Source organism: Colossoma macropomum, unplaced genomic scaffold (genome assembly GCF_904425465.1).
Source record: "Colossoma macropomum unplaced genomic scaffold, Colossoma_macropomum, whole genome shotgun sequence".
Classification (NCBI taxonomy): Eukaryota; Metazoa; Chordata; class Actinopteri; order Characiformes; family Serrasalmidae; genus Colossoma; species Colossoma macropomum.
In genome coordinates, this window is record NW_023494803.1 from 31,275,878 (window position 1) to 31,299,764 (window position 23,887).

At 44.5% G+C, this 23,887-nt stretch overlaps 1 protein-coding gene across 8 annotated transcripts in view; it reads right to left on the minus strand.

Annotated features, from left to right (window-relative positions):
* Positions 1 to 238: 238 nt before the first annotated feature.
* The window catches only part of meis2a (Meis homeobox 2a), an 81,242-nt gene continuing 57,593 nt past the window's right edge, over positions 239 to 23,887 (minus strand). For 4 of the 8 annotated variants that reach the window (XM_036592669.1, XM_036592666.1, XM_036592665.1 and 1 more), the window contains exons 10-13: positions 7,752 to 7,810; positions 6,338 to 6,448; positions 5,918 to 6,015; positions 1,147 to 1,311 (exon numbers count right to left, since the gene is read on the minus strand). In XM_036592669.1, the coding sequence (XP_036448562.1) occupies positions 5,957 to 6,015; positions 6,338 to 6,448; positions 7,752 to 7,810 (229 nt within the window). In that variant the 3' untranslated portion in view covers positions 1,147 to 1,311; positions 5,918 to 5,956. Of the gene's footprint in view, positions 1,312 to 5,917; positions 6,016 to 6,337; positions 6,449 to 7,751; positions 7,811 to 23,887 lie in introns of all 8 variants that reach the window. The other 4 variants (XM_036592670.1, XM_036592668.1, XM_036592672.1 and 1 more) reach the window with 3 other exon arrangements.

Genomic DNA, 23,887 nt, shown 5'->3' on the forward strand with positions numbered 1-23,887 from the left:
CTGTCCATATGGTGCGTATGTTGATCCAGAGGCTTGGAAACTACTGTAGGATGTTGCTTTTCCATGGATATGCTTGCTTCCTTCAATAGGCTCTTCCTCTGAGAGTCCATGATACAAAAAAAGAAAAAAAAAAATAATAATATTAAAATAAAAATGTATAAAACCAACACAATCCAGTGCTTGGGCAATTCAAACTAAGAACTTTACCTACAGGGTAACATTCATTCATGAGCAAAAGAGGGGTGTGAAGTAAAGGTTGAGACTGAATGGTACAGAGAGAGCAGGCTTCACTCAGCAGCCTCTCTGGCAGAGTGCTACTTCTGGTCCTTACCGGAACAGGTCCGCTGCCCGCTCTAGTGTTAGTGTTAGGGCCGAGATTTCTGAGATGTTTGTTTATTTTCTTTCTTTCTTTCTTTTTTTATTGCTGCGACGAGACCATCTCTCCCTCAGGGAACAGCACACACAGTGTGAAAAGCAGGGGTGGGAGGGGGGTTAACCTTTTATTCTAGGACTAGCTCAGGAAAACAGAAATGGAGTGATCAACAAAAATGCACAAGTTTTAACTTAGTGTCTATACTTTTATACTACAGTAGTTATAACTCTTGGAGTCTCTTTTGTCTTTTTTTTTCATCTTCCATAACGATTTCTTTAAAATGGTTCAAACGAGAGCACGCGTATGTTTCTGCTTGTGTTGTGTGAGTGTGTGCACGAGTGTGTGAGTGTTTATTTGAGTTTGCACTTTCATGTGTTCAGTTGAAACATCTTCCGTTGATCTTTAACAAAAGCCCAAGACTTTACAAAGTGTTCTTGTCAGCTTGGTCCTCTGTCGATGAAAGTAACAAAATTGACAAGATAAAAAATTATCACAGCTCATCTGGAATTCCATTTTTTAGTGTCTAATTCTGGTCAAAATTGTTCTTTTTTTCCTTCTTTTCTTAAAAATAGTCTCAAAATCACTTTAGTTGGAGGGGGAGTTGGACTTGTTTTCTTGCTCTTGTTGTCAGGTTCCCTTACACTATTGGGCGTGGATGTCCAGGCCTTGTCCACCAGTGCTGTGGTCAATGGGGGTCAGAAGAGGGGGGCTCTGTGCAGACATGGTCATTCCTGGGTGAGGGGGGGGTCCTCCGTGCATCAGCATGGCGGGGTGGGGTGGCGGGGGGCCAGGAAGGTAGGGGTGCAGAGGGGGTCCGTGCCGCAGCTGGGACAGGTGTGGCATCTGAGGAGGAGGTGGAGGAGGGTAAGGTAGCGGTGCCATGCTCATGCCCATAGGACCACTCTGAGGTACGAACTCCCCTGGCATGCCCTGCAGACCTGTAACACAGACAGAGAGAGAGAGTCAGCAATCCTGCTTACACACGGTTCTCACACACTGCTATGAGCACATTCAGGATGACAACACTGATGTAACAAAAACCTTCTACTTACAAAATGATACACTTTACAGAAGAAGATAATATGTCCTCAAATTTTAATGTGCAGTACCATGAAAACTCTTAATTTATTTCATTTCTAGCCAAAACATCCATTAAGTACAAGTTATTCTTTTCATTTTTTGGGAGATATTTCTGAAAAGGTCTGACATAGGAGAAAAAAATAACTCCTTTTCATAATGAAGGTGAAAATAAAAGGAAAATAATTTAGGGATTAAAAAAAGGCAGATGCTATTTACACTAAATGCAAATAGAATGATGTTGCTATATACACTTGTAAATAGCATAAATTTACTAGTTACACCTACTCTTCAAAGTAACATTGTGATATTTACACTTACATAATTATATGCTATTTTATATTCTGCTGATTCAGCACTGTTAGCCTATATTTCAGCAATAAAATTATTCTGCTTTTATTCTAAGCTGTACTTGAGGTCATTCTTACCAACCTCTCTCTTTCTCTTTCTCTCTCTCTCTCTCTCTGGGTTACTGTCCTTGTTTGATTTGTTACTGCTATTGCTTGCGTCTGTATATGTGCATTTCTTAAAAAACAAATTTGTCACATGACTATTAAAAGTATGTTTTTATTTTGCTTGCAACAATTTGATCTGAAGAAGTAATTAATATTTTTTTTATTTAAGACAGTAATAATGGAGAGTATTTAGAAATATGATAAAAACACATACCCATGACTTCATTAAAGTTTTAAAAAGACTTATCTTTTTTAGCTATAATGCTAAAACAATAGCCCTTTTTACACGGATGGGGAATTAGCCTCTGTTCTTAAACATGTAGAGCAGAGGTGTTATCCACTACACTATACCAACCAGCATCATTCCAGTGTCCTAAATAATAAAATAGATATTGGACTGATATTTAAATTAATTATTCATTGAATGCTTATGTGGATTGAATGGAAAATTGCACTCACTTTTGTTCTGGTTAATACTAAATAACCTAATAATTTTTGTTAATGGAAAGTATGAAATTTACAACAAAAATAGGCATTTTGGTGTGCTTTAGTCACATGATTTACTAGGCGAAGTTAATGCAAATAGCCACACTGTGTGGTTAATGCTATTTTCACTTAGAGTAAACAGATACTGCCTCAAAAAAATTTACAAGATATAGAGAAAATGAGACTCCTAACAACAGCGAATAAGCTGGTAGACCACCAAAACTGTTCCCCTCATGTAAGCATAAGCTGTCACCAGAGAAAAAGCTTCATTCTTGCTTTAGATCTAAAATAAATCTACAGGTTTTTTTTTAATCCATCCATTCACTATGAGAAGAAAGCTCAAAGCCATAGGTCTGAAAGGATGACATCTGGGATATGGAATGGGGTTTTATTGGCTCATAGGTTTAAATTTGTAATTGGGGTTACTTGAATTGTGAAAAGCAGAAAATGCAACCAGCTTCTAAGACCGGATTTTGGAGGTGTGGAAATTTTCTTCAAAAAAACTAAAAGCAAGTTTTGGCTAAAAACTAAAAGGCAAAGTGTGGACACATTAAATACTGAAAATTTTAATGTTATATTTAGTTGTTGAGGCGTCTGTGTAATTTTCTTTTAAATATATATCTTCTGCTTTTTTCTCCTCATGCTGATAAATGTATAATTTGTGCTTAATGGATGTTTTGACTAGAAATTAATGGAATTAAGTGTGGTCCCTGACTTCTGCACAATGCTATTAATGTAACAGTTAAGTTAATGTAACAAGATTTTAATGCAGTTAGTATCATTTCTGTGAAATTCTCATATAATGTATAGTGCAGGTGGCATTTTTGTAACAGTTTTAAAAAAAGTGTAGTTACAAGGTTTCAATATGACAGCTGATACTTCTCCAACACAGTGGCCTTTCTCTACATGAAAATCCACACTGACCATTGAAATACATGTGATTAAATGAGGAACACACAGCAAACCCCTATCAGTGGGCCTGCTCATATAGCACATTCATGAAAAATTACACTGCAGCATTTCAGTAGCGAGTGGGATATGGTCAGCCTGATACATTCCTGGTCAGTTCTCATGCCGTAAAGTGATCTGCATCCATCCAATGTCATTACAAGCTCGCAGGATGTGAAGAAACAAGCTAAAGTAATACTTCAGCATGTAAAGAGGTCAATTCCCCTGCCTGAATTTAGTGAGAAAGAGAGCAGCTCGTCTCTCAGGGGGCCACACTGCTGTGAACACATTTGAATTAAACCCCTTTAAGAAGTTATTCAATAATTTAGGTCTCAGTTAACTATCACAACATGCCAAGCTAAGAATAGTACACAATGTATGCTTTTCTCAACAGGAAAACCTTTAAAGTGAGCAAAATGAGCAGCTGTCAAACTGGGGGATATGGTATGGGTGGTTGAAACCTTAGCCAAAGCCCAGAGAAAGACAGAGAACAAGCAAGAAACAGAAAGTACCCAAACCCAGAGGGGTTAAAAACTTGTATTCTTTTTACAATTTGCTTAAATCTCTGCTGTGGTGCATGCTGAGACTTGGAGGACAATAACTATGACTTGCATTGCATTCTGCAGCATGGGTTGCAGGTATGGGTGTGGACCAAGTCTAGACCCTAGGAACGGGCTTGAGGAGCTGCAGGCGGGGCCAGAAGCAGGCCAGGGGACAGCAGAGGCCTGGACTTCACTGCTTTGTAATGTGAACCCCTGGGGGATTAGCAACGGCCAGTTAAGGCGGGGGAAGAGGGGGTCGCCCCAAGGTCACTAGGCATGCTCACTCTCCGCATTCCTCTACCTTGGTACACTGCAATTAAGAAATTACACAGGAGGGCCCGGCAGGGGAAAAAAGAGCAGCAAAGGGTGAGATTAATGGCCGATATCGCCGGCTGAAAGCCATGCCATTTTCTAATACTCACTTTCCACCTAACTTCATTTCATTCAAATGCACATGTTTGTTAAAGCGGTCTTTTAAAAGCACACTATCGGGGTCATAAAAAAGTAAATCAATCTAGCCGGAGAGGGCAGGAGGAGTGCACTCACCTCCATATAACCTAGAGCAGCTCCTGTTAAAAGGCCCAGCAGATGTTTTTGACACTGTAAGCTGGTAATCTCAAGTCTTGTAAGCTGCAGTCATTCTGTTAAGTAGATCTGCGGGCCCCCTTTATTAACAGGAGTGGTAAAACCATCTGAAGACAATAATGCCGCCTCGACTGGCCTACTCTCTCTGCCTGCTCCAGCAGAGCAGTCGCCTCAATGGCTGATGATAATTAACTACCAAATATACCATATTGTGTGGCTGCGTAATCAAATCAAGAGAGGGTAATATTCCTCTGTATTAAGCTATTAATGTAATTGGTCATGAAGCATAAAATATGTTATGTAATTAAATAGTCTAGAAATTATATAGCCTATATTAAGAATTATCCAAGCTGAGCAAATGTTGTCTCTATGTGGCTGTTTTAGGGAACATTGCTCTCCGCGTTTTTGACTCCATTAGCAGTGGCGTTGAGATGGGGGGTGGGGGGTGGGGTGTGGGCTTTGTCAGGAGAAATGCCATGGTGACCCTTTTGAAAATCTGCTGCCTATTTACATATAAAGGGTTCTTTTAATCAAGGTAAGTGTTATTATATTGTGCCTCATTGAGCAGAGGAGTTTAGGTGTTAAATAAAATTTCCTCTGCCCCGGCGCCTTTGGGATGTGATACGTCTTGATTTCTCAAATGTCAGTGCCACAGTGCTGGCGGGAGGTGTAATGGGTGTCTTAATCAGGCAACGGCCATTTAGCCTCAGAAAGAAAGAAAGAGAGAACGGGCGAGGGAGAAATCCAGTCCTTTATATGCAGTCATTCTTTAATGTCTCCGTCCCTTTGAATTTATCTCAGCATCTCTCCTGTCTCTGTGTCTTATGTTGGGACTCTGTGGCCCCCCTCTTCCCTGTAAAAAATAATCAAAACACACGGGTCCCCCCCAGTGAAGGATCGGCCGTGTCACCCCCGGCCCGTATATCTCGCCCGGGGACCGTAATGTACTGCGGCGTTCCCGTCTTTGCATATAAGATAATTTGGGCATCAATCCTTCCCCAGACAGATTTATGTCACTCCGAGGACAGTTTCACTTCTCCTTCTTTATCGCTTCACTGGAGCCTGCTTAATTTCTCCCCGTCAGCCCCTGCCCCTGGAGATGTTATTTTTTCCCTAAATGTCCAACATTTGCATTGGCTGCCGGAGATGGGGAGAGTGATGCCGCTGTTGTGATAAATAAATTTGCAGCCAAGACTTTTCTCTCTCATTTTTTTTTTTCTGGCGTCTGGCGCCACAAGTCCGCTCCTCTGGGGACATCAGGGTGGGCATCACAGTATGACACTTCAGAATACTTCCTTTTCTCCCTTTAGACCTATAAAATAGGATCACCCAACGCACTATGTGCAGAGGAATGAGGGTTGTGTTTGCCGCTATTTTAGGGTCGGTATCATGGGGATCCTAACCAAAGAAAACAGAAGGAAAAGCTAAGAAAAAAGCGCAATTGTACTTACTTCCCCCTTTTCATTGAGTTTTGTTTTACAAGGTGGGGGTTACATGTAGTGCCATTGCCCATCCATGCCCATATTCATCCCCATTCCAGTCATAGGCCCTGAAAGAGGAGAGAAACACCACAGAGCGATATGAGTCACAGATAGTGAGAATATAGCCCGACACTAAAGAAGGACAGGTACAGTAGGAAAACAGCAAAGATGCAAAAGAAAAGTGAGCAAGCCGGTGTATTCTACCCTGTTGACTGAGATTTGTCCTCATGTGCTTGAGATAAATAATGAATGTGTTTAGGCAGGCAGCAGGCATGTAGAGGCTGTAATGGCATGCTAGAGGAGCACAGGGGTCAAGGAACTAAACCGGAACTAGCGATGGCCATCACAGTGGTTAGTAAGTGGGCATCAGGTGATCAGATATAGACTTACCAGCTGGCCGGATTCCCATGTGCTGCTGGCCGTCCAGCACAAAACTGCCCATGGGCTGGCCCTCTGGACTGTACGCTGCTCCCTGGCTCACTGAAGGATCAAGAAGAAAACCTGATTGTAGTCAAAACGTGGACATGAGGGGGGAAGAAGAGAAGACATACCAGACAATCAGCAAATAGCCCAGTTCCAGCCCAAACATACTGCAAGACATTCATGAGTCAAAGGCCTAGCATGCAAACATGGAGAGCCAAACCAGTACACTCACACATACATTCATTAGAGAACAAGAGCACTAACACACTCTTCCCTGATAAACAAATTTACCTACAAACTGGCAGACTTAAAATTCAGTCATGCCAGCAATCCAGCATCTTCATGTTCAGTTAAATTACTGAAATCTTCTTCTGTTGTTGACCTTTACCAAATATTGTTGTACTGAGCTAAAAGGATTGGCCATGCATCGGGGGGATTGACTGTGTACAGGAGGTACCCTCTGAAGTGAGCAACAAACAGTGTATGTCAGGACTAAAGTGTATTATCCCCAGTAATCTATAAGCCCAGAAGATTAAGGGAAGCTGTTAGTCATGCTGTCTTTGGGAAGTTTGCTGATTGTGACAGTTTCTAAGCATGCTTTCAAATATTCACAACATATCCAAGGCACTGTAGCTGCAGCAGTTTCAGCAAATCTTATTCCAATAATCGCTTCACTTCATTTATATAACCTCCATCCCGATTTGTGGACTCTGTGGACCAAATATTGTAGCTATAAAATCACCACAGAGATTTCTACTGTTAAGACTAATTAATTGCTGATCATTTTACTGAGATCTCAGTGGCTGCGGCATACATTCGTGCAGAACTTTGTGGATTACAGAGTGGCATTTTTATGATCTCATCGCATCATGCTTTTTGTCATCTGGGCCTTTACAAGATATGGCAAATCAACGTGTAATCAATTTACAATGTCTAATCTTTTTCACCCATTTACAAGAATAGTAAATCTGCCCATACCTGTATCCTGGAGGCAGAAATCAAAATTAAATCAATAAACACAAAACCCTCTGCTTCATATTTCGAAAATTAATTAATTACCACAAATTACAAGGAGCATATCAAGAAGAGATACTTAAAATGCTCCTAGCATTCCTGTAAAGTCCTCTTGTGGCCAATTAGCATTTCACAGAGAATGTGTGCTAATGTACCTCTAACAAGCTAGATTGGGAAACATCTAATTAGAGCCAATCAGCTAACATGCTTGGTCATATTGGAACATGTCCCATAGAGAACACAGAAAAGCGGAGGATGGGAAAGGGAGGAGGATCTTGCCCCGTAATGGCAGACTGTGCGAATGTTTATCTGCCAAAGACCTGACAGGAATAGAGAGCAGAGGGAAAGAAAGAGGCAATAGCTTTACCTGCTCGATTTGACTGGTCAATCATGGGCTGTACTATTCTTCTTCTGGCATTAATGAACCTGGGAAAAAGAAGAGGAGACAGACGAAAAGACACTTTAAATCACCTTGCCATTAAAGGAGACAAATATTCATTACAGACCACAATAAAGACAAAGCCATTTGCATGACTTTATGGCCGCATTAGCAGCTAGCTCCTTGAAAAGCAATCAAAACGATGAAACAACAACAAAAGAGCGATTGTGCTCAGGCTTGGGAGCCCGACAAGGTATCCTTTTTAATGTCCCTTATGATGTATTCTTTTAGCGTAATAAAGCTTCTGATTACTTTTGGTAGCTATGGCTACTCTACAGACATTCCACAAGCATTACATGTAGTTGTGGTGAGGCCACTATGCAACTGACACTCTGAAACTTCTAGGACTGCATCTTCACACCGCCCCCCCAGCCCCCTCGAAACCTCCCAGCCCCTCTATTTCTCTCTCATGCACATAAACATTATTCTTGGTGGGTTATCACTCATTAGAAATTCAGAATAAGTTAAAAGTTTGTGAGGGGCAAGACACAAATGGTTCTTTTCAGCCTTTGACTCCCCCTTTCTCTGCCCCCCTCTCTGGCTGCATTGTAGGGGGCTCTGCTCCCCTTCCAGCTGTCTTTAAACGAGGACCAGGCATTGCCACTCGGTGCTTTCACAAGGTATTGTTATGTCAGCAAGCCCATCAATTAGGCTGTCTGAAGTTTTATCACCACCGCAGCGGCAAATAAGTGCAGTTCCACAAAGCCTCCCTGGCCCTGCTCTCTCCTGCCGCTTTGGACTGTAAAGCTTGCGGGGTCATCAGGAGGTTAGTGCCAGCCAGGGGAACCCTTTCTTCCAGTCAGAATGGGACGCCCAGGGCTGTGTCAAAGGCAAGCTGGCCACTCTGTGCTCAAAGAGACTCCCTTCCAACTGCACAGAGGAGTTAAAGCTACAGGTACCAACATGTGTTTGATATTAGAGGGAGGTTTCAAATCATGGCGGGGCTATCCTGAACGAAAAAAAGGGAGGGGGAGTGGACATAGCCTAACACACCAAGGGCAATGCTAAAGGACTGGTCATTAGATGCAAGGAGAACTGGAATCAATTTGGGTTTCTAATCCCTCATGAACCCCTGATACCTGCCCTTACCTTCTCCTATTAACTTAAATGCCCGTAATCTGGGCTTTCAAAGTGACATGTTTAAATTTACAAAACACACAGTTGGGAAAAGAGAAGGCTGGCTCATTTGCCCGAGTGCACTGAAAGTTCTTTTGGTTTTCTTTTCAGTTCCAGAGCGAGGGATGAGAGATTCGAACATGAAAGAGAGAAACGGCGGGTATTAACAGAGGGCACGGTACTGAGGGAGGGCAATTAGAAACCCACAGAGGCACAGGCATATTTAATTTTAGTATATCACAGAAATGATTTCGCCTAGATGTGCAGGGTCTAATATTAGGTACTGAAATCTGTTTTAAAGCACAGTCGTCATAATGATCCATTTGTGATAGCTGAAATCAAAGGCATGAGTCAGGTCTTCTCTGAGGTTTGTCTTTGTTGTCAAGAATGCCACTGTGCCTGTGGCAAGGTGGAGATTCAGCCGCCGGCATCAAAACCAGCTGAGCAAGTAAACACGGAAAAAATCCCCCCTATCAGGATTTTCTGGGCAGACAGCAAGAACGAGGCTTGCCAAACTCCGTGTCTTGAGCGCTGTCTTAAAGAGAGTGCTCAAAGGCTCAAATCAGAACCATGTGCACAACCTCCCGCCCTAGATCCGGACCATAAACACGTAATGTTAGGAATGTTCCTCCCAGGTGAAGAATATGCCCACTTACTATCAGAGCGTATCAAAGCTCACCACTATACCTACAGCTAAAGAACCAATCACAAACACTTCAGCTAGTAGGGGGTTTGATTTGGAACTTGCACAGATTTTTTCTTTATTAAAACATAACCTATTACTATATTTGATGGCATTTTTGGCATAAAGGTATAAAAAATATCATGTTGAACAAAACGCGAGATGTTTGCACAAGCATGCCACACACGAACACAAGTTATTCATGTATTTCTTTAACAGCTGCCACCAGGACTGACCCCTTCATGTCAACGCTGTCCCCATCGGCCACATCTTTGCACATTACAACACACACACACACACATACACACACACACACACACACACACACACAGAGACCACAGCGTCTGTTTTCCCTCTCCAAACTGTTGCCACAGTAACGCAGCGGGGGCTGACCAGGGCCCACTCCTGCCCCCAAAGCGCCTTTTATCAGTTTGAGTAAAGCCAATTGAGATTATCAGAGCTGGGCCTGATAACACTGTTTTCCCTCCTCCCATGAGCTGCTAATGGGGTGTGCTTAGAACAACACCCGCACCAAGCCTCCAGAGAGAGGCAGCTCGAGCTGGCACACTGGAGCTGGGGCCTGCTGACACACACTCGCACTCGCGCTCACACCAGGGACCCAACCGCAACCACCACCTCCCTGTGCGAGTCCCAACTGTGTAACCAGCTCTGGACCACGAGCAAAGACCAGGGTCCTTCCAAACTCTTACCACTATATTTTATTATTTACATCTGGTAGAGTGCTTATTATAGCCTGAGCCTGCATAGCATTATATACCCTCTCACTTCTACTCCCCTGCTGAACATTCCCCTGTGAGCACACTGACTGGTATTATCACCCCCCCATTCCCTCCACCCAGCATGGGAACTCCATGCTGTCTTCAAACAAATAATTAAAGCCTAGGTGAAGGGGTCACTGAAAGGTCATTTCTCTGGATACTCTACAGAATGTGTACATTACTGCAGGAAAAAAAGACTGGCTGGCAGTGTTCAATGTGTGGGCCAACAGCTTTTACAAATCAACTGAGGAATGAATTAAGCAGGGAAAAGAAAGAAAGAAAATAACATTACATGCCCAGAGCTTGTGTGTTTGCGCATGTATTGTTGTGTGCAGAAGTTTGAACACCCTCAGTTAAATTACATTTTGTTTATTTTCAAAGGGACAAGGGTTAATACATCTTCTACAGGGAAGAGACTTAAATGTGGCATTTTAGTGCACAATTTCTATTTTTTGCAAGTTTAACACATTGGTAAAAAAGCCTAAAACAGATAATGTTTGTTTAGGTTTTTTTAAATATGTTAAATTAAGCATATACACAGTAATTATGCGTTAAAGTGTGTTATCTGTAGAGGATGTGCACTTATTTTCACACAGAAAAATAATATAATAACAAACAAACAAAACAAAACATGTTATTTGACCAGTACACAAATCTATGTGGTCAGAGACAGACATGCAGGGATAGAAAACAATCTTTGTTGTAGTAAAATGTATCTGCAGCTAGCCTGGGTCTTTTTGAGGCGGGGGGGGGCAGTTACGTTCCTTTCCTGCAACAGACAACATGAGCGTGAAACTTGTCTTCCTTCATCCGTCACGCCCTGTCAGTGGATCACTTTCACAGCCCACGTCGGAACGAGAGATTTAGAGCAGCACAACACATAGACCACAACTGCTGCAAATATGAATAATGGAGACAGAACTGCAGGAGTCCACTTGACCTCACTCTACCGTGGAGCTGCATCAACACTCGATCCCTAGCCAGAAATCTCAACTCAAACAGCCCAAGGGGAGCTCGGCTACATCCAGGCTGGACTGTGTGTTAAAGAGGTAGCTGGGGGACTAGAAACCATGCCATAGTTCCTCCTCTTGCTCTATAAGGACTAAAATCAACTCCTCCTCTGTCCTGCTATACCGCAACGCATGGAGCAGCACTGTAATATTATATGGGGGAGTTTTGCAATGGCAGTATTGCTGAATCACTAGACTGCCTCAGTGTTAGTGCCGGATGATATATCGTCTATATCAGTATGCCGGTATTGGTGTAACATAATAATGATTTTTAGTTTTATCAAGGTAAAAGAGGTAAAAGAACCCTAAACATAAAAGTAACCTGCAATTTATGTCGTTTGCTGGGAGGGACTGTTTGAATGAACAGTGCAAAAAATCTAACTAAATAGTTTCCTTTCTGAAAATTGGGTTTCCATCTAGTTAACATTTACAATACTGTAAACCCTTAACTGGTGTTATTTTAAAACAAGTAGAACAAAATAAAACAGTCCAAGTAAAACAAATTATGTCAGGTTTATAAGACATACTTTTAGATTTACTTGTGCTCAAGAAGCATGGCTTCCTAACGTTTATCAAACAGCATGATATATTTTGGAATATATCATAATACTGAATTTTATCGCTACCACCCTGTACTACTTAGTGAGCGTAGTACTTTCTCTGCTCAGTCAGACCGAGAGAGCAGAGTGATCTGTAATGTGGCCACACCTGGTAACTGGCTCCTGTTGTCAGTATTGCTGCCCTGAGAAAGCCCCATGCCAAACCACCCTGCCCTGGAGCCCAGCCAAGAGAAAACAGCCAACCAATTGCAGGGGAGCAGCCCCGGGAGCTCAGCCAATCAGGGCCAGGGTCACTTGTTTGACGAGTTTGCAGTGACGGAGCGAGAGGACCCAGCGTGATCACGTTGCTCTGAGGAAACTGGCTGCATGCTGCCGCTAGCTTCACTGCCTGGAGAGCAGAGCTGAGGTTGGAGCTCTTGAGCACTCTGGCTAAGAAAGCTTTAGCAGCCAGAAGCATGCGCAAATGCATGTGCAAAATGCTGTTGAGCTCTGTAGTAGGCTTCAACAGCCAGAAGCATGCACAAATGTGCAAAAACAAGTGTGCGCTGCATAAAGATCATGCCAGGCCAAAGGCTCAGGGAAAGGATCTGTACTCTAACAAAATTCCTCAGCTTTGCTTGTGCAATATTCAGCACTCTCAGACTAAACCAAACCCGCTCACTGATTATAGTTATGAGAACATCACCATCTTCTGCTTCCAATTTAATCTCATTGCTTCCATACCTCTGTTTTTGGGCAGAAAATCCTAAACAAAACTATTTAAGTCACTCCTCAGTGAGATGAAAAAAGACGGACATGGCTCTAGGGAGAAAAACAGCTCTGGTGTCAACTTTGACCTGGGAAGTGTACACAGATTAAACCTGGGAAGCGTGGGTTTAATAAAAGCAAACATGTCCCAATTATCACCCACTAACAGGGTCACGCGTGCGTCTGCAGGCCACCGGCAGCTCCTAATCTGCTGTGGGGTAAATACAGATTTCATATCAGGGTGGACTGGCCTTTTTTTCTTTTTCAGAGAGACACGGTAACTATTTAAGCCGGTCCCCAGCTTGCACCTATCTGTGGATTTATCATAAACTATCTGAGGATCTTTTCAAAGCTGGTCCGGTGGAGGGGAGGGAAGCGAGCGGGGGGGAGTGACGGAGCGAGCAAGGGGAGGAGCGCGCCGAGGCTTCCTCCAGCCGTTCCTCTCTGGGATCTCTCTCTTCTTTAAGTTAAAACAGGAGTCGAGAGACATGAAGCGGCGAGCATTACCTCACCCTGTCGCCTGATTCAGTGCAGATGGGAGAGCGAGCTGAGTGTGCGAGTGTGCATGTGTGTGAGGCTGCATTCAGGCCACTGTGGTGTTTACATAGTTCTCTGGAGCTTCTCTCAGAAGGGAAAAGCGCTTCACCTTTTCTCGTCTCGGCGGATCTCGCCACTTCTCTGCCCCCCCCTTTATCCTGCTATTTCTCTCCCTTCACGACTTTTTTTTCCACAGGCTTTAGCCCCCCAAACTCCAGCTGCATTCCTCTGTGTGACATATGAAGAGAATTTGCACTCTTTCTCTTTGTCTCACAGAGCTATTTTCCTGCTCCAGTTCTCAGTCAGCAGGAGTCATTAAGACCCAAGTGGAAAATCAGACAAAGAATTATATATTTGTTTTGCAAACTGACACGATTTAACGAGCTGCTAATTAAAATAAATCAATAGCACTGCGGCACTCTCTCTCTCTCTCTCTCTCTCTCTCTCTCTCTCTCTGTCTGTCTGTCTCTGTCTCTCTGTCTCTCTCTCTCTCTCTCTCTCTGTATCATCATGTAGTCAGAGAAAGCCAGTGACTCTTACTCTTCCTGTGCCAGACATGCTGCGATAGCTGATATTTCATAGATTCCAGATTGGAGTCCATCAGAGCTGTGGAGGCTCCATCTGAAAAAGAGGAATTCTGGCACTGGGACTTTTCCATCCAGCCATGATCTCCAGAGTGCCAGGAGCTGTAACTCTTCCATAGCTTTGCCTTTAATGGTAGTCACCCAGATAAAAACACAAATACGGGGGCAATGTGGAGCTACAGCACCTGTGGTCTGCTCCCGCTAAAATAAAAACTCATCCCAGGGCAGGGAACCCCCCCTGTGGAGGGATGTCATCCCCCCTTCTTAAACCCTCCCCACCCCCTGGTCTGGTGGACAGTCCGAGGCGACCCCTGTATGGCAGGAGCGGGCCCAGCTGTTAACTGTCCGTCAAACACCTCGAGTGGCAGCGCGGGCCAGGAAGCCTGGGTTGTCGCGCCTTTGATCCTGCGAGCAGCAGCTGCTGGTTCGTACAGCAGGACTTTGTTCTTCCAATTCTGCTCTCTCCATTCTGTCCTGCGGCACAAACCCCACCGAATCTGCTGGAGAGTGGAAGGGGTGGGCGAGTTGGGGGGGGATAAGGCGCGGAGAAGAGAACGAAAGCGAGAAAAACCCTCTCCCGCTTTCTCTCGCTACATCAACAAGCTCTGACAACTGCGCCGGGGTTTTTCTTGGCCCCAGCAAAGCTCACAGGCATCTCCTTTGACGCTCCCCCCCTCTTCTTTAAAAGATAGGATAGTTATTGTTCAAATCAGTCTCTGAATGGAATGGACTGAGGCCAAGGCAGCCCCAGGCGTCAACACACCTGTGTGAACGAGGCCTTATTGTAGCAACCAAGCACGGCTAACCTACACTAGCACTACCAGTTTTCTGCTCCTCTGAGAGAAGAATACACCATACACCCCTGTCTCTCTCTCCCTTTCTCTCTCTCTCTCTCTCTCTCTCTCAGGCACCTAATCTTTCCCCTCATTAATCCCCTTTCTTCTCTAGGCAGGCACCTTTGCTCTGGAATGTTTTTACCAGTGCTATTATTTTTGATTATCACTGCCAGAAGAGGGATTAAAAGGCTGTCCACATTCTCTCACCCACTTACCCTAACCACCCCCCCCCACCCCACCACCTAAAAAAAATCCACCTGATGACTGTGTATAGGCACACATAAGCCATTCTCTTTCTTTTCCATACGGTTTATGTGCCGGAGAGCAAGAGTTGTGTTTTTCCCCCTTTTTGTCTTTTTTGAAGTGTGCTTCAAAACATCCTGTGTGCGTCAACAAAGCTGTGCATCTGCCTTATGTATATGGAAGCTGACAGAGGTGGTCAGCGCTGTAAGGTAGCCTCATTCCTCAAAAAGCTCCTCGCTCAAACATTAGCTTTGTTTCTGCTCAAGCTCTTTCATATGGGACCAGTGTAGTAAAGAAGAAAGGTTGAGCCAACACGTGCCCAAAACGCATGCGCACATGCGCTGTTCACGCTACAGGTGCATTGGTACTATGATAAACCGTTGCAATTTCGCATGATTTTGCACTGATACTTTAAACCATTGATGTTTATTTTTTCTTCCTGTGCATTCATAAGCTTTGCTATATTCCAAGGTGGATGATGTACCTACTAACACCTATAGGGGGCAGTAACTATGTAAGGCCTGTAAATATCGTAAGGCTTCTTATGTAGATAACAAATTTGGCTAATATTTGCTATATATTCACCATAGTAATCTGATCATCTTAGATATGAACAATAGCCACCAGGATTACACTGCAATGACATGATGCTTTTTAATAAATTGAATATATCATATTATGAGCATCTTATTGTGAGATATTTAGCAATACTGACACATAAAGATATTTGACACATAAAGACAGACACACTCGCAGACCTATACTTCAATGAGAGTGTATAAGGGTAGTTGGTGGTTAATGGTGAGGGCAGGTGGCACCCGGGACCTTAGTGCAGGTCACTGGGGTGTAGCCCTGCCCTGTCATTCAATTCAGCTGCTAAAGCTCTCAATTATCTGCCTTTTATTGACCGCAGCCAGGGAGAGCCAGCAAGCCTCTATCATTACACCGCCTCCTGCAAATGAGAAGGTCCAGGACGGGGTCAGCCACCCCATTCTCTCTAGCCTGCTAAGGCCCAGGGCCTGGCCTGCTTGCCCCTGTGTTTTTCCATTGCTTTGCCCCTCCATGCAGAGGCGTGTATGGAGTCCTGTGTGCAGCGCAGCAGGGAGGCCAGGTATAATCTCTGTTCTCCTGCACCCTCACCTCCCATCTCACCATGCTCTCAGAAATATGGGCCTTTTTTCTCTCCCAGTGCCTTTCATTCCTGCTCTCTCTCTTCTCTTCCTCTCTCCTACTCCAACCTCCAGTAATCGAGTAACAGACTCCACGACTCCGCGCTTATTGTCAGGAATCAAACAGGCAGCTTTGTGGATTACCAGGGGAAACTGATAATGACACCACGGAGGCGTGAGATTTCAGACAAAATTGAGTGTCAATTGACTGCATCGTCTTGGCAACAGGAGTGCCTCTGCTGCTAAAGTCAGACAGGAAATAAGGCCAATCTATTTCCTTTGCTTCATATCAAACGTCTCTCTCTCTCTCCCTCTCCCTCCCTCTGCTGGGGGACTATAATGGGCTGCTGCCATGAAAGAGGGGCCTGTAGAGAGGGGCTTCAAATGCTCTTCTTACATAACACAAATACCTCTGAATTGCACACAAGGGTTTCGAGGAGACAGAACACAGAGCGGGTGGAAGGGTGCCCCCGTTTTTCCTCTCCATTTTTCCCCTCTTACTCCTCACTCTCTCTGCTTCTCTCTATCTGTCTTCAGAGGGAGTGGTGAATTTAGGGCAGTGGAAATGCAAAGCAGTCCCAGCAATTAAAAAGAGCTACCTTAAGCTGCAGAAGCTGCCATGCTCCTCTAATAGGGGCTCCCCTTATAAGGTCATGGCATATATAGGAAAACAAAGAGTTGTAAGGGTTCATTGCACTCCTTCCTCCCTTGGGGTACCATATCATATCGTCAGTGTGCATGCGAGTGGGGAAGTAGACTGTATCAGTGCTGCAGTGAGAGACTGTAAGGACCAGCAGTTAAACATCTTGCTTCACTGGAACCTCTCTTGAATAATTGATGTGGCACTCAGCTCAGTAGTTACACACACAGAGTAGTTACACAAACCTCCAGGCCTGTTTGAGGGCAACAAGCTACACAGCAAATCACCATTCTTAATAGTCCAGTGTGCTGGAAGGATTTGACACCATGACCCACGTTAGCGCTAGGAAAGCCCTGGAGCTTCAAGCAGGTATGAATGCTCTGCTAAAGTTGCAGATGGACAACACAGTGCCACTACATGGCATGTCTCCATGTAGGCCACTCACTGATTCTGGAACAAATCTGCACTATGCTCATCAGCTTGCATTAGAGCCTCACCACTAAGTCAATACTAGTGGGCTGAATCAGCTGGAGGAGCTTCTATTGCAGTGCTACTCTCATTTGCCCTGCTCTTTCTTTCTCTCACAGCACCACCACAGGGGTTCGAATTAGCCTGCTGCAGAAATGTGCAATATTGCACTGTGGATCCATGAGTTTATGTGGTGTGTTGGCTATTACTGCCATGTATTAGGCTTGTTGTGGTTGGAGATGTGGGTTGGTGTCATGGTGAGGCTATATAAAAGGTGAAGACTGCTGAGGCCATGGTGGGAGTGAGTTCTTGCAACTGTTCTGATCACAGACTTGCACTAATGAAAGCACAGCAGCATAACAGCAATGAACATGTATCCGATGAGATTCCCACCCCTTTACATTGTCCGTTACTACAAGGATGGGAGGGATGGAGAGAGAAATAGAGATTGCTCTTCTCCCCTGCAGGATCTCTTGGCTTGACAGGACTCCTTTGTAATCTCTTGACTCATTAAGAAAACAAATCGAGATAGCACAAGAAAAGGCAACAGCAAGGAGGAGCCCTCATATTCAGAGAAGTTCATCAGAACTACTGTTTACATCGAGACACCTGGCTGACTTTAAGCCAGTCCTGGAGGGCTGGAGTATAAAACAATTTGGTGATATGCCTGCTCAAACCAGAGACGTTCTTTTTAACCATTTTCACCAGCCTCGTTTTAAAAGAATAGTGTTTGAATATACCAAAGAAATAATGTTTTGAATAACAGTTTGACATTCATTAGCTGAGAAGTGACCTGACCAGTTGATGTATCTTTTTTCTGTATGTATCTAGGGCCCATTTTCCCAACCTCATCACAGAGTTAAGATCATCTTAACAGATAGAGAGAGTGCTCAGTGTGATGCTCACTCTACCGTTTAAGAAAAATCATTGTGCTAAGATTCTTTCAGGAAGCTCAGCCCAGAACGATAACATACACAACTAACACTGTGCAAGTTTGTCATCTTGTTGGAAATCTTTGAATATCTCCATGTCGCTATTTTTCTATTGCTTGAAATTCTATACCAGCTGCTTGTGTCCCAGCATTCTCAGCAGTTCTACGCTGCATATTCAGTCAAACGTATTTAAAATTGACAAGATGATACATGATGTATTTCCATGTTTCAATTTACAAACTACTCACGCTTTATTTAATCACTTGACTAAGTAAACATTGGATATCTAATATAACCACTTCCATTCCTTCCGTATGCCTATGCTTGAGCACTGAGATCACCCCTAGACACCCCTGCTTAAAACTCTAACCTGTGGCTGGTGGGTGGACAATGGCAAACTCCCTCAGGCGACACTCAAGAGTTGAACATGCTGGTCTCTTCAGGAGGGGACGACAGCTCTTCTGCACATGCTCAGATCCACCAGCAATTGAAACATTACCCTTGTGATGGGCTGATAAATATTCATAAGGCTGAGTGCCAGTGTTGGAGGGGGGTGTGATTACCCTGATGGAGCTCTATTGTGTTTCTAAGCTCGGCAGCGCTGAATGGTCTCGATGGCAGCACCCCACTTTGATAACTCCATTGAGTAACGTGTAAGGGCACAGATTTGATTTTTTTCTATTTTTTCGACTTCCCTAAAATGGCAAATTATAGTGTTGGTATCCACACAGATTGGGAACTGTTCCAGTACGTGTGAATTGTTTTGCCGGGGCTTGGGGACCCAAGTGCGATGTTCTGGCACTCATTGTGATGGTACCTCATCTGTAACAGCCTTGCACTCTGGCACCAGATTCTTACATAAACAAAAGCAGACTATTGATTTATGGAGTCCTCCATGATGGGGTTATTGGCATGCACCTCTGCACCACAGGGCATGGGCGATAAATTCAGACTCTAGAGAAAGCGGCGAACAGGTACAAAAAATACATTAGGGCCTTGTTTGCGGATGTGATTATGAGGTCAAATGAGTGAACGCGAGTCGGAGGAATACACAGCCAGAGAGGGAGAGAGAGTGAAAGATAGAGAGAGAGAGCATGTCTGAACAGGGTGAGAATGCCGAGCAGCGGGCTAAAGGCTTTTCTTGGATCAGCCTTGTCGGGAGCTGCCTGTCTTGGCCTCTGTCTCTTTCTCTCTCTGTCTCTCTTGCTTTTGCCCTCAGGCTTAGGCCTATGCACCTGGTCAGCCCACTAACAACCCACAAGCTAGCTCCCACCCTACCATACCCCACACCCTTAACCTCTTGAACCTTAGGTTTATTATGCAGACAATAATATCAAATACTATGAACTATGCAAGCAATGTAATCACAAAGTGTAGGCACTCATACGAACCCTCAGGTTTTTAGGGGTTGAATTGATAACCTCTTGAATTCACGTCTCTCTGTCAGAATGTCTCTCCAGGCCCACCCCCTGACTGATAAGTTCTCCTTTCCTCCAACTCCCTCGCTCCATTCCCAGTGTTCTGTTGCAGACTCAGCAGAAAGAATGCCCCACGCAACACTTTGCTCTCCTTCTACTCTATCTCTTTTCTCACTCTCTTTCGTCAACGCCCCCCCCCCAACTCACCCCTCTCTTTCACTGCCTTCCCACACTGTAGGCTTTATTTCTCTAATGTGGGCTGTATTTACCCCATGCTCAGGCTGGGAGGAAGAGCAGATATATGGCTGTCTATAAATAATGTCAGGCACGGAAAAAGCCAATTGATCTTTGTGAGACTTTCTCCCTCAGTAGCACTGCCAGAGCACACACACAGGAAGCTCAGGACCAAGGCCCATACATCCCAGCATACCCCGGCCCACTGGCATAGCCAATGAGGTCCTTTTGTGGTGTAACCTACAGATTCATTGATGAATGTCCTTCCATGTGTAGACTTTGAGGGGGAAAAAACAAATCAAACTATGGTTACTACACGCTTAAACCTTATTCCGGATTTTGTTTGGAAACCTTTTGAAAAAATGTTCCGCTACTTCTTTCCATTGAAATGTCTGTGATGCCTACTCTCCAGCAAACAGAAATGGGTTGACATTAGTGGCACATATCAAGGCCAATATTCCAGCACTTACAGCTGCACAGTGAGGAGAGCCATGGAGAAACCATTCCATCCAATGAGCACTAAAGTGAAATGGAAGCTCATAAACAGAGCCTTGACTGTATAGACTTTACATTTTATCTTTAAGCACTTTTCCCTTTTATGGGCCTGAGCTCCCTCTATTCGACAGAGAGAGAAAGAGAGAGAGAGAGAGAGAGAGAGAGAGAGAGAGGGAGGGAGAGCAAATGTGTGAGAAGAAGTGCAGCAGAGATAAAAAAAAAGGAGGAAAAGAAAAAAGGAAGGAAAAGAGAGAGAGAGAGAGTGGAGGTCACAAATCTCGCTGCTATTCCAGTACGTGACATCTCCGCTCGTTTGCGGCTGCTCATTAACAAACAATACTGCTGTGAAATTGGTTTAATGACAACGTAATAAAATTGCTATTCTGCTCACAGATGGCCTGAGGCGCATGGAGACTCTGCAAGGCTCACTCGAGGTGCCAACGCGCATTAAGCTGCTTATTCATGAAAACTGCATCCCTCCACTTCTCTCTCTCTTTTTTTCTATCTCTCCCTGTCTCTCTCTCCTTCCCCTCCCCCACTTCCTCTCCTTTTTAAACTCTGTACCTGCAAATGAAATAAATTAACCTACTTATTTCCCCTTGTACTCTCCTTCTCTCTCTCCCTCCCTTGGTCTCTTGATTCTTTGCCTCCCTCCTATTCTTTGCAGCATTTTCCCCCCTCAAACAAAAATTACCATCTTGAAATAAAAAAGCCGCTCGCCCACACAAAATGCTGCCTGCTTTCATTTGAAGCACACAACCCTTGTTATTAAACGACCCACCAATAAAACCAAGCCGTTGAGGAACAGAAAAAAGCCAAAAGCATTGGAGGAGTACAAAGACTCTACTACTGTGCTTTCTCTCTCTCCATAGACACCTCACCACTTCCACTGCCATGAATCCTGTGCATTATCACATATCATATTTTATAGACTTTGAAACAGGATTCTCCTCTCACCATTCAAAGCTTGGATTAATCAATGCTATGAATTAAAATTCTCTCAGCAAGAACATGGCACTGACATCATTAGCCAGTGATCGCCAAGCTGGTGGTTATAGCTGAGTGGCAGCTCTTGCAGTAAATGTAGGAGCTCGCCTTTGCCAGGCTACCACCCACCCGCTTTAACAGGTGGGCCGAGCCCTGTTAAGTGTACTTTAGCGCTCGCCTGCCTGGCACAGACATTGCTGCATACGCACTGATATACACCCATGTGAATATGCTCTCGCTGTGTGGGAAAATATGGAAGTAGAAGCAAAGTGTTTTATATTTAATACACACTGAAATGTTGTTTCATTAATGGGCTCAACAGTATTTGTTTAGTTGACAGGAGAGGGCTGGAATCCATGCCAAAATGTGAGATATGTATTTAGTCGAACACTGGAGACTAGCTGCACACTGAAATAGGATTATCACTGTGCCACTATGGGAGAAAGCCAGATCAAATGAACTTGGAGGGGAGGGGGAGTGGAGGGAGAGGCACTTGGGATCTGACAACAGAGTCAATTCTGCTAATTAACTGCCAATTAGCGGCCCCTAAATGAGGGGATGATGATGGCCGCTCTGCCAGAAAGCCGCAACCGCTCCCCACTCAGGCCTCCTCTCTTCTCCGCTCTGCTCGTCTGCTCCTTTCTGCAGCTGTATATTTAGAAAGAGCAGCAGGGCACAACATGGCTGTGGCCGGGACTCCCAGGTGGCGTCCAAAAAAAGGCCTGACATTTCCATCTGGGTCAAAGTTAAACGGATAACCAGCAACTTCAGTCAACTATCTCGTCAATGCAGGCAAGAGAAGGAGAGAGAGACAGAGTGAGTAGAGTGTTTGTATATCTGTATGTGTATGTGCATGTGTGTGTGTGGGTGAGAGAGAGAGAGAGAGTGAGAGAGGGAGAGGGAGAGGGAGAGAGAGAGAGAGAGAGAGAGAGAGAGAGAGAGAGAGAGAGAGAGAGAGAGAGAGGGCAAAGTGAGTACGCCTAAACTCAAATGCCTCCACTTAAAAAAAAAAATCTCATGCTCTGATCAGAAGTGTAAAAACACATGCAGCCCAGCCAATTTATATTTTTACATTACATTTGGAAAATATTAGTTATTATTTTGCATTTCATAACAGCTGCGCACGCCAAGTTAGCGGGTCATAAAAAAAATCGTAAAAAAAATCATAAAGCCGTTCTGTTTCTGCATGTCTCGTTTGAGTCTTTAAGAGGAAGGGAGAGTAACGGAGCTGTTGACGTAACAAAGCTTCTTCAGTGCTCAAAGTGAGACCGCATCAGGGTCTTCTCCATGATGGCCCTGCTACAGCAACTCCCCCCTTCCAAGCCTATGCTAGCTTCTTCTGACACAGTTCAGCTAGCACTAATATGCCAGAAGGGGTAAGCATGGTCTTGGAGGGAGGGGAGCTGCAGTGGGGCCATGCTGGCAGAGCAATTCAGGTGCACCAACACAAATTAGGGGGAGTTTTCCAAGCAGCTAGCTTAGCAGCTGCACCTAGGTGGGCATTTGGGTGTGGCTGTGAACCAATGGAGGTTAAGCATAGCTTGAGGTCTGCAGCTGCAGCAACTCTGCGGGCAGTCAGCAGACGGTTATGGCTACAGCGGGCATCAGGCTCCTGATGACGCGGGCTGTACCCACGTGACCTCGTCAGACGGGGGGTCTAAGGTCGCCTCTGCTCCGCCCCAATTTTAATAAGTCACCTATTGCACTCCATTTGGCCCTCTCATTAGCCGCTGTATCTGTTTGTTCCTCCGCAAGCGAGCGAGGGAAGGAGGGAGGGAGAGAGGGAAGAGTAGGTAAAAATAGAAAGTGGCTCAGTGCCCTCCTTATTGTTATTGGTGATCCACAGCCGTGGCAGCAGTGATGACTCCAGTGGCAGGGAAATGGCCCAGCGCCTGCATGCTAGACAACAGCCCAACAAGGGCCCATTTCCTTCCTTTTTTAGTCTCTCTCTCTCTCTCCCTGCTCATCTGTCATCAGACTCATCTTTCAGGCTGTGGGGCAGCGGTGTGCCAGGCAGGGCTTGGTGTAAAGGGCTGGGGGTAACTAATGGTTGGTTGATGCGTTTAGGGTGGTAAGCAGAGGCATGTCATGCTGAGCCTGATGCTGAGACATGAAAGGATGCGGTCAAGCCCCATTTAGCCCAGACTGATAGAATAACACATAGGCTTGAAGAATGACAACTACAGCTGGAGCATCCCAACCTACTCTTTCTCTCTATATATCACTTCCTACTTCTCTCTCTCTCTTCACCTGAGGACAGAACAGTATGCTCTTCTTTGCTAACTCAAACAGACCACAGTTTGACTGTATTTGCCTGTAATTTCAAAAAAGCCACAAAATGTAAATAGATTTAGCTGGTTTAACGGCTGACTAATGGTCATCCTTACACAGGCTGTATCTGAGAGGATGCTGTGTCACTCCGGCAATCAATCTGGGCTAGTGTTTGAGGAGCTATTAATGCCGCACCTTTATACAGAAATCTGCAGGGAAGGCGTACTTTAACCTGCAGTGTTGCTCTCTGAGTGTCTCACAGTACAAATATTCATTTTCTATCATTCTTTTTTCAATTTAAGGTAGTTTTCTTGTGTAACTCAACTGCATCGAGTACAATGTTGCCAAAGCAAGGT